At 53.7% G+C, this 13,130-nt stretch overlaps 4 protein-coding genes across 4 annotated transcripts; 2 read left to right on the forward strand and 2 right to left on the reverse strand.

Moving 5' to 3' along the window:
• Positions 1 to 814: 814 nt before the first annotated feature.
• Positions 815 to 2,234, reverse strand: N7459_005253 (ribosome biogenesis protein NOP53; the record flags this gene model as incomplete). Its single annotated transcript, XM_056944437.1, has 3 exons — positions 815 to 1,034; positions 1,087 to 2,028; positions 2,101 to 2,234. 3 exons carry the CDS (start codon positions 2,232 to 2,234, stop codon positions 815 to 817), a joined length of 1,296 nt encoding a protein of 431 aa, XP_056801320.1.
• Positions 2,235 to 2,505: 271 nt separating this feature from the next.
• cef1 (putative cell division control protein (Cdc5)) lies at positions 2,506 to 5,064 on the forward strand (the record flags this gene model as incomplete). Its single annotated transcript, XM_056944438.1, has 4 exons — positions 2,506 to 2,531; positions 2,587 to 2,620; positions 2,685 to 3,028; positions 3,081 to 5,064. The coding sequence occupies 4 exons, from the start codon at positions 2,506 to 2,508 to the stop codon at positions 5,062 to 5,064; spliced, it is 2,388 nt and encodes a 795-aa protein (XP_056801321.1).
• A 715-nt stretch (positions 5,065 to 5,779) lies between these two features.
• Positions 5,780 to 7,642, forward strand: N7459_005255 (NuA4 histone acetyltransferase complex catalytic subunit ESA1; the record flags this gene model as incomplete). Its single annotated transcript, XM_056944439.1, has 6 exons — positions 5,780 to 5,862; positions 5,958 to 5,985; positions 6,052 to 6,116; positions 6,175 to 6,209; positions 6,265 to 7,430; positions 7,484 to 7,642. 6 exons carry the CDS (start codon positions 5,780 to 5,782, stop codon positions 7,640 to 7,642), a joined length of 1,536 nt encoding a protein of 511 aa, XP_056801322.1.
• A 1,124-nt stretch (positions 7,643 to 8,766) lies between these two features.
• On the reverse strand, positions 8,767 to 12,879 carry N7459_005256 (uncharacterized protein; the record flags this gene model as incomplete). Its single annotated transcript, XM_056944440.1, has 3 exons — positions 8,767 to 12,035; positions 12,095 to 12,265; positions 12,321 to 12,879. 3 exons carry the CDS (start codon positions 12,877 to 12,879, stop codon positions 8,767 to 8,769), a joined length of 3,999 nt encoding a protein of 1,332 aa, XP_056801323.1.
• Between the last annotated feature and the right edge of the window lie 251 nt (positions 12,880 to 13,130).

Here is a 13,130-nt window from a genome sequence, read left to right on the forward strand (position 1 = left end):
TCTGCGATGGCTTTGCTACGACAGGGCGCTGATATCAACGCTCGAAGCTGCTTGGGAGTGACTGCTCCATAGAGCCATGGAAGGAAACCATCAACATGTGGCGATACTCTTGATTAGTGAGGGTGCAGGCATCACGGCTCCCTTGATGTATGGCCGAATGCCATTGCATCTGACCGCTGCAATGGGCCAACGAAAGTTGGTACAATCGATTCTTCAGAATGGTGCAAATGCTCTGATCCGTGATCATTCCGGAGATACTGCAAAAAGAACTTGCTTTCCAGTATGGGCATTATTGCATCGTCGAGATGCAAGACGCTGCTGCGATGGATCCGGCCAATGAAATACCTGAATTATCATTTGACTGGATGAGTGTAGGACTGCCCAATGTGAAGAATGGGAGCTTCATCGTGCATATCTTCATGACAGCGAGCCCGAAGTGTCAGCCACGGACGAATTTAAATACCCTTCTGAGGTCAGAAACTAAAGCCAACGCCAATGCTGGTGAAGAACACTGCTGAACGAGCTGGGGAATTGATGAACTGAAAGGGCCCAATAATCCATGTTGTCGACCGCAGGAAGTTGTTTTCTCAACAGACGAGTCCCCTTTCTCCGAATTAGAAAAAAGATGTATATTGGTAGGTATGATCTCAACGTCTGATTGACTTTCCCACTACGTACTGTCTATAGTTGTAATATTTTTTTGAAAATGCCGTCAGCCAGGAATGTAACCCATTAATTGCAGATAGAAGCCCATAATGTATATCCAAACACCAATGCACGCTATTTTCAAATGAGAAGGATCATAGCCGACAAATCACTGGAGCCCAGGGACTTTGAAGTCCTTCGACATCCATTTCTCGGTCACCTTTCTCTTGGCTTTCCTTGCCTGGGTTACCGGTTTACGGGATTCAAGCTTGCCTTGAACAACCAGTGTTCGGAAACGGTCGTCCAACAAATTGCCTTCGGGTTTCAATAGTCGGAGAGAGTCTTGTAGTTCATCGGGGAGGACAAGCTCCAAAGGCTTCTCTGGAGGTCTGCAAAGCTTGTTAGCAGCAGCATGTGACATTTGGTGACGTGGAAACTTACGCGTTCTTTCCTCCAAAAGGCTTCCGTCGAAGCACAGTGTCATCCCCCTCTTCCGAGTCGTCTGCATCAGACTGGTTCTGACGCTCGAGTTCCTGCTCCTTGGCCCGTTCGGCAAGTTCCTGGATCTGCTCGGCCTGGGCCTCTTTCTTTGCCTTCTGCGCTTCCCACTTCGCCTGTCTTTCGGCCTCCTTTCGCCGTTTGATCTTGTTGCGCTGGGTTTTGGACTTTCTCTCAGGCCGTTTCTTGTTCAGCCACTCGGGCTTCTCATATTCGCTCTCAAAGCCTTCCCAAGCGCTCTCGTCATCCGATTTGACTTCACCATCATCGTCCTTAGCCTCGGCAATCAAACGCTGTTTTTCCTGCTCTTTCTTTTCCTCTTCCAAGCGTTTCTTTTCCGCTTCAACGGCCTTCGCGCCTTGCTCTTCCAGCAGGCGGTCCCACTCTTCGAACTGAGGATTGTAGCTGGTACCACCGTGCGGCAAGCGGACCGCGGGAATGGCCTTGCCATTGGCGGCAAGCGATATGGGTGCGTGCTTCAAGGTATCCGGAGCGACCTTCGGCTTCGGCTTCTCAAGGAAATCAAATCGAGGGTCTTCGACTGGACCGGAATCTTCAATGTCATCTGCCCAGGGGTCGTATAGCTCGTTACCGCCCTTTTTGTTGACCAGGTTGGCATCCTTGGCCGCCTGCTTCAGACGCATGTATTCCTTGCGGCTGACCCAGTCACTCTTGGGCTTCTTAGATTTCGGCTCAATCACACCATCAGTGAGGTTCGGATTTCCACGCTTGCGACCTTCCAATGCCGGGATGGCAGACCGTTGAGCAATGATCTCGTCGGCCTTGAGTGGCTTGTGCTTCTTCGCAAGCGATCTGCGAACATCTTCAGATCCGGCGGTATCGAGGACAAAAAGTTCGTCGGATGGTTTCTCTGCCACCAAGCCACTGTTCAAATATCAGATCAAATTCCAGGTAAAGGAGGAAGCGCCCGTAGAGAGTAGAACAAAAGAAGCGTACCCTTTGATCTCTTCATCTTTCAGCAAACGGAGACCTTCTTGTACTTCCGTAACATCAACGTTCTTGCGCCAGGCCTTCTTGCCTTTACGCGAAGGCTGCTTGAACTGCTGAGGTGCATCCGCCTTGGTCGCCATGGTTGACGCTCTTATCGTTCCTTTTGCGAAATCCAAAATCTCAAACTAAAAAAAATCCAAAAAATCCGGATCGGCTTACATAACGCGGGGACAGCCGCCGCGGGCGGTCAGAGCACGCGGCCTTGGCAAACTCGCTTTTCTCTCCAGTTGCAACGCATCGCTGCGCGTCGACTTGAGTCCCGGGACCTTGACTTTTTTTATCTCCCCGGAGACGACCTGGAGTCGCATCGATTTCTCGAAATAAACACAGGTATTCGCCTGATCGTGCGCCATGCCGGTTGTTAAAGGAGGTGTCTGGTGAGCCATCCCATTCCTCTTCATCTCTGAACGATCGCTGCTAACACGGTTGCAGGACCAACATTGAGGATGAGGTCCTCCGGGCGGCCGTATGTTACATCAGATATCCTGCTATGCTCGTGGTGACTTACGCGATAACTGACTTCATAACAGGTCTCCAAATATGGTCTCAACCAGTGGGCTCGAGTCTCCTCTCTCCTTGCGCGGAAGACTCCGAAGCAATGCAAAGCGCGCTGGATAGAATGGTTGGATCCAGGTATTCGGAAGGTTGAATGGTCGCGAGAGGAAGATGAAAAGCTTTTGCATCTGGCAAAGCTGATGCCGACACAATGGCGCACGATTGCCCCCATCGTCGGACGTACCGCGACACAATGTCTCGAACGCTATCAGAAGCTTTTGGATGAGGCCGAGGCTCGTGAGAATGATGAACTTGGCTTAGGGGGACCTGAGGGTGGAGAGGCTGCTGCTCCCAGTGCAGATGATGTTCGCCGCCTACGGTACGTGTGCTTGCAACCTGAATCAGAATCTACTTTTGCTAACAAGTTCTAGCCCCGGCGAGCTGGATCCAGACCCTGAATCGAAGCCCGCGCGTCCCGACACAATTGATCTGGATGAAGATGAGAAGGAAATGCTGAGCGAGGCGCGTGCGCGTCTTGCGAACACCCAGGGTAAAAAGGCGAAGCGAAAGGCCAGGGAGCGTCAATTGGAAGAGTCGCGCCGACTAGCTGTGTTGCAAAAACGTCGTGAACTTAAGCATGCCGGTATTAACGTCAAGGTCGTCACTCGGAAGCCGGGCGAGATGGATTACAATGCAGACATTCCGTTCGAGAAGCCGGCCGCCCCAGGATTCTACGACACTACCGAGGAAAATACTCGGAATGAGCGCCAACGGGAGCTCTTCGACCCACGAAAGCAGCAGCTAGCCAACAAGCGGAAGGGCGACCAAGACGAAGACGCGGAGCGTAAGAAGCGCAAGAACGACAAAAACAGCAACTCGGCCGCCTTCGCCGCCGCCGCGCGTGCAGGCCAGATGCAGAAGATTCGCGAGGCGGAGCAGAGCAGCAAGCGTCGAGGTTTAGTTCTCCCGGCACCGCAGGTCAGCGAGGGCGAAATGGAGGATATCATCAAGATGGGCATGGCTGGAGACAAAGCTAGCCGCATGAGTTCTGATGAAGAAGGAAATCGAGGCCTCATTGGGAATTACGGCTCGATTGTTGGTGGAACTCCCATCAGAACGCCACGAGCAGCTCCCGAGGAGGATCATATCGCGAACGAAATCAAGAACATCCGAGCTTTAACAGAAACGCAGTCCTCTCTCCTTGGAGGAGAGAACACACCCCTCCATGAGGGCGGTTCATCCACTGGTTTCGATGGAATTGCTCCCCGGAAACAGGCAATTGTCACACCCAACCCAATGGCGACACCATTTCGACAGGCTAATGGCGTCGGTGCTACTCCCATGCCCGGTGGAATTGGTCCTGGCGCTACTCCCCTCCGCACCCCTCGAGATCACTTTGCTCTTAACCGGGAGGGCGAAGGTGGCCAGCTTGTTGGCCAGACACCACGAGATATCAAGATACATGAGAACTTCACGCGTCAGCAGATTCGCAGCAAACTATCCTTGCTTCCCAAACCCAAGGAGAGTGAATGGGAGCTTGAGGAGCTTCCTTCCGAGACGGCCGAGCCAGCCGTAGCCGTCGAATTCGGCGAAGAGGATGCTGCGGAGCGTGATCGCAGAGAGAAGGAAGCCCGGGAACAGGCCGCCCAAGCTGAGCTCAAGCGTCAATCACAGGCTTACCAGCGTGGTCTGCCTCGGCCGGTGGTCCTTGACCTTGACGCTTTGATGCAGCGCGCCTCTCAGGTAACGGACCCTACAGAGGGTCTGATTGCCCGGGAAACCGCAATCTTGATTGCCCACGACTCCCGGAAACATCCCGTCCCCGGTGCAAAAGTCGAGGGCAAGGCACCCAAGCTGGGTCGCCTGGATGATGCCCTGATGGAGGCGGCGCGGGCTGCCATTGCGGCTGAATGCGCATCGGCCAAGGCACAGCAGCAACAGAAGGAGTGGCAGGAACAGTTTGATGAGGTCTGGTCGTCAACCCGTGCCACCGCCCTTCCTGGTTTGGACAATTATGGTGACGAGGAGGAGCAGGATCCGTTCCAGGAAGAACAACGCATGATTGGTGCCTTTGATAATGTCCAAGCAGGCTTGCTCGCAACAGCTGAACGGGGCAACAAGCTTGAAAAGAAACTGGCCTTGCATTATGGTGGATACCAGAACCGCGCGAAGACGTTACGTACCAAAATCGTTGAAGCTAGTGAGGCATTGCCCAAGGCCCAAGACGACCTGGACTCCTTCCGCACTCTCCAGATCTCTGAAGAATCGGCTGTTTCGCGACGGTTGGAGAAGTTGCGCGAAGAGGTCTCCTTCATCATGCGGCGTGAGCGTGAAGCACAGGACTTGTATAAAACGCGGAAAGATGAGTTGGACGAGCTAGTGGCTGGCACCGCAGTGGTGAATGGCTGGCATTGAGCTGATAGCCCATTCTTGATTGTTTCCGCAGTAATGGCCCACTGCAGACTCCAGTGTTGTATTATTAGGGATGTTATATTTGCGTGGGTAATGCAAAATCATTTGGAGCTCTATTACATTGAGATTGATGCAAATCGGTATATTAACATGATCTGGACCATACAATAGCTCTTCAATGCACGTCTAGCCATCCAAATCCTTTTCATTTGAGACACATGTTAGATAATGGGCTGCCCCTGTAGATGATTTCCAAGGTTGTTTTCAGAAGCAAGTAATCACAACGGAACATGGTATTTCGACAGGTGCTGTATAGGGATGGCGCTTTTCCTGAAAAGGAAACAAGGCAGAGACAAGCAGGCGGTCTGGGACAGCAGAACCATAGCACAATACAAGGTCAGCAGTGGCGCCTTGCTGTGTACAGCTAACGTTAGATAATTTTGTTGTGATTCTGGGATTTGTATAGTCAAGAACTATATAAAATATGCTTTAAAACATGGACATGGCTACTGGGGAGAAGAATAACAATATTCATGGCTCCAGCACTATCTAGGAAGTTGCCTGATGCGGCGTCCTGCTTACCTAACCCGGTGGCAGTTCCTCCTCTGCGCGAAGGCGCTGCCATCAGCAACGGATCGATTTTCATCGCGGATAGCCTCACTCCCATCACTCTTGTCTCTCCGGCTTCGGTCTCGGTGTCTGCTTGCAGTTGACCACGATGGGCGTTCGAGATTCCCACGGTGAGGCGACGGGGACACCCGACCCCGTCGAGAAGGGGTTCGCCACCCTCAACACCATCAGGTATGCCCATCTCCCTTCGGGACGAAAGATTAAAATTCCCATCTCGTCTCTCAAAGTCGACTTTCTTCGGTCGCAAATACTGACTGGGATGATAGGATCGGCGTAAAGGCGATGGTGCAAAAGGTCGGTCTCGCCCTGCAGACTCTGGTGTATATCACGTGATATGTCGTGTACTGACGGCGGTTCTAGGACGGCGAACTACGCAAAGCAGAAATATTATCCATCAAGCAACGCAAAGATGGACCCTCATTCTAGTAGGCCAATGGTGTTCAGTTAAGGCAGGAGTGTCAATCATGCTGACGCAGGCAATAGCGTACATTACGTCGACTTCAACAAGCGTCTTGATGGTAAGTTCATTAAAATTATACTCCAAACCCAACTGAATACTAACGGTGGTTTTAGAATGGATTCCGGCTGCTCGTATTGATCTTTCCTACGAGGTAGAGTGGCCTCAGCCCGAGAAAGCCGAGAAGAAAAAAGCCAGCGCTGCCAATAAAGCGCCCAGCAAAAATGTTCAAAAGCAACGCGCGCGGGCCGACAGCCGCGAAGTGTCCGGGACCCCCGATGCACTTGGTGGTAAGAATATGAATGTGGGCAAGGCTCCGCGACCCTCCAAGGCCGGCGGAAAAGAGAACCGTGACGTTGGGACTCCTGGCGGTGATACATCGCTGTTCCCATCCGAGACCGTGTCGGTGGTGGGCACGCCCAAGGCAGGAGATGTCGAGGATACGGAGATGACCGACGCACCGCTGAAGGAAGATGAGGTGCAAACGGCATCAGGCGAGGTGATATCTCGCGAAGAGGAGATCGAACGTCTTCGCACGAGTGGTAGTATGACGCAGAACCCGACTGAGATCCACCGAGTGCGCAATCTGGACCGTCTCCAAATGGGCAAGTATGAAGTTGAGCCATGGTACTTCTCGCCATACCCAGACTCGTTTTCGGATGTGGACATGGTCTACATCGACGAGTTCTGCCTCAGTTACTTTGACAATCAGCGTGCCTTCGAGCGCCACCGTGCCAAATGCACACTGGTCCATCCTCCCGGCAATGAAATCTACCGTGACGACTATATCTCTTTCTTTGAAGTCGACGGCCGCCGCCAGCGCACCTGGTGCCGCAACCTCTGTCTTCTGAGCAAGCTATTTCTGGACCACAAGACCCTTTATTACGATGTCGACCCCTTTCTCTTCTACTGCATGTGCACCCGTGACGAAACCGGATGCCATCTCGTCGGCTACTTTTCGAAGGAGAAGGACTCCGCCGAAGGTTATAACCTGGCCTGTATCTTGACTCTGCCGCAGTATCAACGCCGTGGTTTTGGCCGTCTGCTCATCTCCTTCAGTTACGAGCTCAGCAAGCGTGAAGGCAAGCTCGGCTCACCGGAAAAGCCGCTCAGTGACCTGGGTCTTCTCGGATACCGTCAGTACTGGCGCGAAACGCTAGTTGAGCTACTAATCGAACCCGGCCGCGAAACCATGAGTGAGAACGAATTGGCAGTCCTCACCTCCATGACTGAAAAGGATGTCCACGAAACACTAGTTGTCTTCAACATGCTCCGATACCACGTAAGTCCGCACCTCTTATCGCTCGTCAGATTTCGTGCTAATACTCTATTTAGAAAGGGAACTGGGTCATCGTCCTTACCGACTACGCAGTCGGCGAGCATAATAAGCGCCTCGAGAAAGAGAAGATAAAGGGTGTACGCAAAATCGACCCTGCTCGTCTCCAATGGAAGCCTCCGGTCTTCACTGCCTCCAGCCGAACGTGGAACTGGTGAAGGGCAATATTCGAGGTGCCTGGGTGCTTATTTTTCTTTCCAGGTTAATTTTCGGGAGTCTTTTATCGGATCTAGGACGGGTATGACGGGGGCGAACCTCATGGCGCCGGGGTAGGTAGCCAAGACGTGATTTTTTGCCGGTGTTTGGTATAACGTTTGGGGGCGCGGTGTTTGGGGACATTGCGGATTTCACTTGATACCTCTGCTTCTTCTTGTACACTATCTCTCCAGACTTCCTATGACAAGATAATACTGAAGACGGAATTCGTCTGATCGATATCTGTGCAAACTCCCTTTGTCAGCTGCCAGTAATCGAGTAGTTCTTCCATAATGAAAACGACAATATTGTGACTTGAGCAAACCAAGGATACCAACGCGTCTCAGGCATGGTCCGTTGGGTGACAGTCTACCGATTATCTACGCAGTGGAGGGAATGAAGCATATCTGACTACCAGATGTAGAATTGAGTGAGCTGGATGATACAAGACGCAAACCCGTGCCTATGGGTCATTCAGAAGCGCTCGAAGGATGATAACGTGTAAGAGCACACTCTGGAAAACGAGCTCTGGAGACATTAGGATTGCAGCCGACATGACGGGGGAGAATTCCTGCACGCAACGCCAGAAAAGTACCGAGCCCAGCTAACTCAGCAGGAGTAAGAAGTACCTCTCCTGGTCCCGGTACTGAGTTTGATAACCTGAAACACTGCAGTGGTCCAGTGAAAACCGGAAAAAAAAAAACAAGCAGAAAGTCCCTCCGTCCTGGTTGGTGCAACCCATACGCACAACCTGAGCCTGGCGGGCACGAGAGGAAATCGGACGGAACCAAAAAGTACATAACATGAAGAAAGCGTGTTGTGAAGATAAGGTCAAGGGTGAGTAGCGTTTTGTGGATAAGGTATGGTGGTCTGTGCCGTATCTCGCACATGCTGTGAACGTTTCGCCGACAGCCGGAGAATGGGTAACAGAGTATGAGATTGGATGGATCGGGATTAGAGCAAGGGGAGAGAACAGTAATTCGGTTTCCAGTGCTGAACCTCATGACCATAAAACCCGCAATGGAAGAAGACGTTCGCAGTCCTCAGCGGTGGCGAATCCCGCAAAGCTGGAACCTGAACGAGTCGCTTAGTGCGAGCTGCTCTGAGCACGCGACGGACCCCACGCTGCGTTGCGTGACTGGTGACGAGTCGACGAAGAGAGACCAGGGGTCTTCTTAGACTTGTTGTGCTTTGCAGGGAGCTCGCTGGTTCTGATTTTCCAGTCGGATTTGTAAGGGAAGGGGAGTTTCGCAACAAGGAGGGAAGGCCTAGCGACAAGATGAAGCTTGGGCTTTTCCACGCCAGCCGGCCGGATGTAGATCTTAAGGTTGCCAAACTGATCGAAGCAGTCAACACCAACGAAGAATGGCTCAATGCTGTGAACCTGCATCGGCTTCAGACTCTTGGCGCGCAGGCGAGACGGCGAGGGAGCAGGTGCAGCATGCCACGCAGCTGGCGGGGCCATGTTCGGAACCCGAACACCAGGCTGAGAACCGGGCTCCCGATCCTCGAAGATTTCTTCCTCTTCTGCGACCTGACGGGCAGCGATATCACCATCTCCGCTCCGCATAATGGTCTCAATGTTAGGCAGAGAGACAGAGACTGCTGCTGCCGGAATTTGAACATCAAGGGGCTCTTTGGTCGCAGACGCAACAGCCAAGGCAGTTTTCTTCTCTGCTGGTGTTTTCTTGCCGAAGAGACCGTTGATCTTCTCTTGCCAAGAGATGGCAGTCGACACAGGCGCAGGAGTGGCTCGCGGGGGGGCAGCCGCCATGGAGGCAAACGTGGGCGGAGGTGGAGGTGCAGCAGGTGCAGCAGCCATAGATGCAGCCATAGCCTTGGGAGGCAACTTCACCACCGGCTTTGGCGTGGGGAGATGAACCAAGGGCCGACCCGAGCCATTAGAGTAGACCGGATGGCTTGAGATTTCCTCAGGGGGAGGTGGCGATGGGCTCCGCTGGTAATTCAGCTTCTCAACGGGAGGACGCTTGGGTTGTTCGGTGGCATGCGGGAAGAAGCGCGAGCTGCGCGTGGGAACACTGACGAGGGGACGGCTGTGATTGTCCGAGAATGGAAGACCATCCACGGGGGCATCCAGACCGGTCAAGGGATTGGACGGCGAGCCCGCCTCGTTGTTTGCGACAGCTTCCACAATAACGTTCCTCTTCTCAGCCTTATCACCAGATCGAACCTGCTTCCAAGTCTCCTCGAATTGGTGCGTCGGGGTGGGTCGATCACGGTTCGCACTCGCAGCTTGAAAGTCCTTGCGGTACTTCTCCGCCTCCTCCGCCTCACGCTTACGCGCAATGGCGGGGAAGTTGTTCCAAGCTCCGAGTCCAACTGCAGGACTGTCATGCTGTTGCCACTGAGAGTGCTGGGAACTTGGCGGACCAATAGGACCAGGGTGGCCGATAGGACTCAGAGTGTCGTAGGATGCACGCCTAGTTTCCGGCGATGGCAGAGAAGAGACCGACGCGGCCTCTGGAGGGCCTGAAAAGGTTTGAGGAGGCATGGCAGCTTGATCGAGACCAAGTTGACTTCGCAGAGGGAGGTCGCGGGAAGGGAAACCCCCAAGGGTTTGGTCAAAGATGCCGTTTCCGAGAGTTCTGTCACTGCTCAAAGGCTTCCACGGGTTTTTCACTGAGGGCGAGGTTGAGGGAAGGTTGGGATGAGTCGACCAGGGAGCATATGAGTTGGAAACGTTCAGATTCCCGCGCCACTGGGCTGGTTGGTCCTCAACTTTCGTGTCTGACGAGCGAGGTTCAAGAGGTTGCTTGAGGTCTCTTGGAAGGGCAGGTTCACGTTTGGAGGGTTCGTGGTGAGGGGAAGGAGCACGTCGCAAGTGAGGTGAGGTTTTCTCAGTGTGCTTCTCGGCAGCGCGATCTCTCTCATTCGCAGACACAAGTTTCTTCACCGCATCTGGATGGTGAACTTTCATCATCCCATATTGCTTGGGTTCACCGGTAGGTTCAGGAACAGGGGGTTTAGGGGGGGAGTGAATGGTAGTAGCTGGAGCTGTGGGAGCCTGGGGCTTCCGACTTTCAACAACGCTGTCCTTGCGTTTTGGCTTGTCTGGTGCAGGTCCCAAGGCTGCCAGCTTCTGACGAATTCTCTCTTCCTTCGCTGCCTGCTCCTTTTCCTCTTGTTCAATCCTCCGCTGCCTGGCCTCAAGTCGCTTTTCCTTCATGATACGTTCCTGCAAAGCAACCGGGTCTTCCTGTGGCACTGGAAGTGCTGCAGCAGAGGGCGCTTGCTGCTCCACTGGAGATCCATCACTCACGCTTACTGCACGATGTGCGGCCCAGCCTTGACCAGCATGCTGTTGGGTTGGGGATGCATCACGGAAATGACCTGGTTCACGATCAATCAATGCTGGGTCGATCATACCATTCACCTGAGAGCCCCTACGAGCTTCGATGTACCTCGGAGGTGCATCTGTCCGGCCGAAAGACATCCGTCGACCAAACCCTCCGCTGCCTCCGCTGACATTTGACGATGTACGACGACGGTTCCAGCCCATGCCTTCCTGACTTGACCGGTAGGTCTGGAATGCTGCAGAAGGCTCTGCTGGCCCACTCGGTTCACCGTGGCTTGGTCTTTGCAACACTGCAAGAGCACGAGGTCCTTGATCAGCCCGCCAGGAGCCCCGGCGGGTGTCTGCTACTGGTTCGTAGCGACCTGATCGAGAGTTGTAGAGCTCTCGCGGTGCACCTGAGGGAGTGTCTCTCCACGTGCGATTGAAGTCATCAGCCGCAATCTCTTTGGGAGGGAACGGAGCATGGTGACCATCGTCACGGTGTGGGTAACTGGCAGGGTAACGGGGTTGAGATGATACTGGAGGGGGTGGATGCATATTCGGATTGACTGGAGACACACTCGAGACCGGAGGCAAAGCCGCCCAAGGAGACTTCGCCGGTGGAGGAGCGGGGCTTGTAGAGCCAGACGGTACTCTGTCGTTCGTTCCTTTAGAGAAAGTATTTGCAGCCTTGGCCTGTCGCTCGGCATTTGCTCCAAGCCTTAGCACTGTGGGATTTGGCCCAACAGATGTGGTTGGCTTTGGCGCAGCGATTCTTATAGGGTCTTGCGCTGCAATGGCTTCAGTCGGTGGTGCATCCTTCGAGTCTGTCTGGCTGCTGTCTGGCGGCGGCGGCGCGGGTTCATTGTGAGTGAGAGTAACCTTTGTTCCGTCTGTCCATTCAATAGTCTCGGGAGCCCAGTCATCCTCATCATCATCGATATCCGCCCATTTTGCCTCTGTTCCACCCCCGTCCTCTTGGATTCGAGAAGTCATGTGGATCCCATATTGCTGTTTCAACTCCTCATCTGTCAAGTGCTTTGGTGGTGTTGGTTGAACAGCTGTATCAAAGTTTTAGTCAGCAGTGATTTCCTTGAAGATACTCCTCTATAGGACATACGTCGGTTCTTGTTCCAAACCTGACTTGGATCTGGTCCTGACCCGCCAGGTTTCGCGCCTCCTGCGCCGGTTTTCGAAAACGAATCACGCATGCCCGCCGTGGTTTTTGCAACCAGACGTGGCCGTGAGCTAGGCTGTGGCGTCCCAAGAGGGGTTGTAGAGGCCGACGGAACTGCCTCATTCGTCAATAACAGGCCCTCCGAAGTGAGGTGAGGCGGCAATCCTACCTTTCTCTGGTACCTTGGGCGGCGCCGTCGTCCCTGGAGCTTTGGGGACCGCAAACTTGGTGAAAGAAACCGGCTTGAAGGTCCCAGGCCGCTTCGCCGATCCGGCGCGAGTATGATTTCTACCATCTGTCCGACTGGTATCTGATTCTGAGCCACCTTGGGAAGCCGTGTCATCCCCGCCATCCGACGCCGATGCTAGTCCGTTTAGTTCGAGGGCTCTGGTGGCAACTAGCCCGGTACCCTGCTTCGAAGAATCCTGGTTTGGCTTCAGCTGTTTGTACTTCCTACTCTCAGCAACACAACCCACCATCGAGGAGCCTCCGGCATCCTTATCACCTCCAGCCCGCTCGGCTTGCGAGTCCAGCGTCTCTCTCGTCAGCTCGTTGGGATTATGATCGGGCAAAATCTGCGTTGTGGAAGTCGTTGCGATATGTTTGGTCTCCCCCGCGTCCCCTCCAGCAGTATGCTTGTCGTTGATGCTCGCAGGAACGTCGGAAGGCGAAGGCTCGCCGCCCGACAGGGTCTGATCTACCACATCGCGGCTGCTCTGCTCTGCCATAACAATACTCGAATCTGCACGTATCACGGATTGCAAAACCGGTCAGAAAGACACTTGAAAAGTCCGGAGTGGGATGGGATCATGTGGATGTGAAAGCCAGCCGCAGGTCAAGCTTGCATGGACACGGGAAAGAGACGGGCGGGCAGCGTACCTATTGTCAGGTTTCAAGGATCGCCACGGTTGAACTACTCGCTCGACTGGTTGCACCCTGGATAATCGGGAATCCACAACCAGGAAACGGAAGTTGGGCG

Source organism: Penicillium hispanicum (assembly GCF_028827665.1).
Source record: "Penicillium hispanicum strain IBT 35686 chromosome Unknown utg000004l_segment0_segment0, whole genome shotgun sequence".
NCBI classification, from domain to species: Eukaryota; Fungi; Ascomycota; class Eurotiomycetes; order Eurotiales; family Aspergillaceae; genus Penicillium; species Penicillium hispanicum.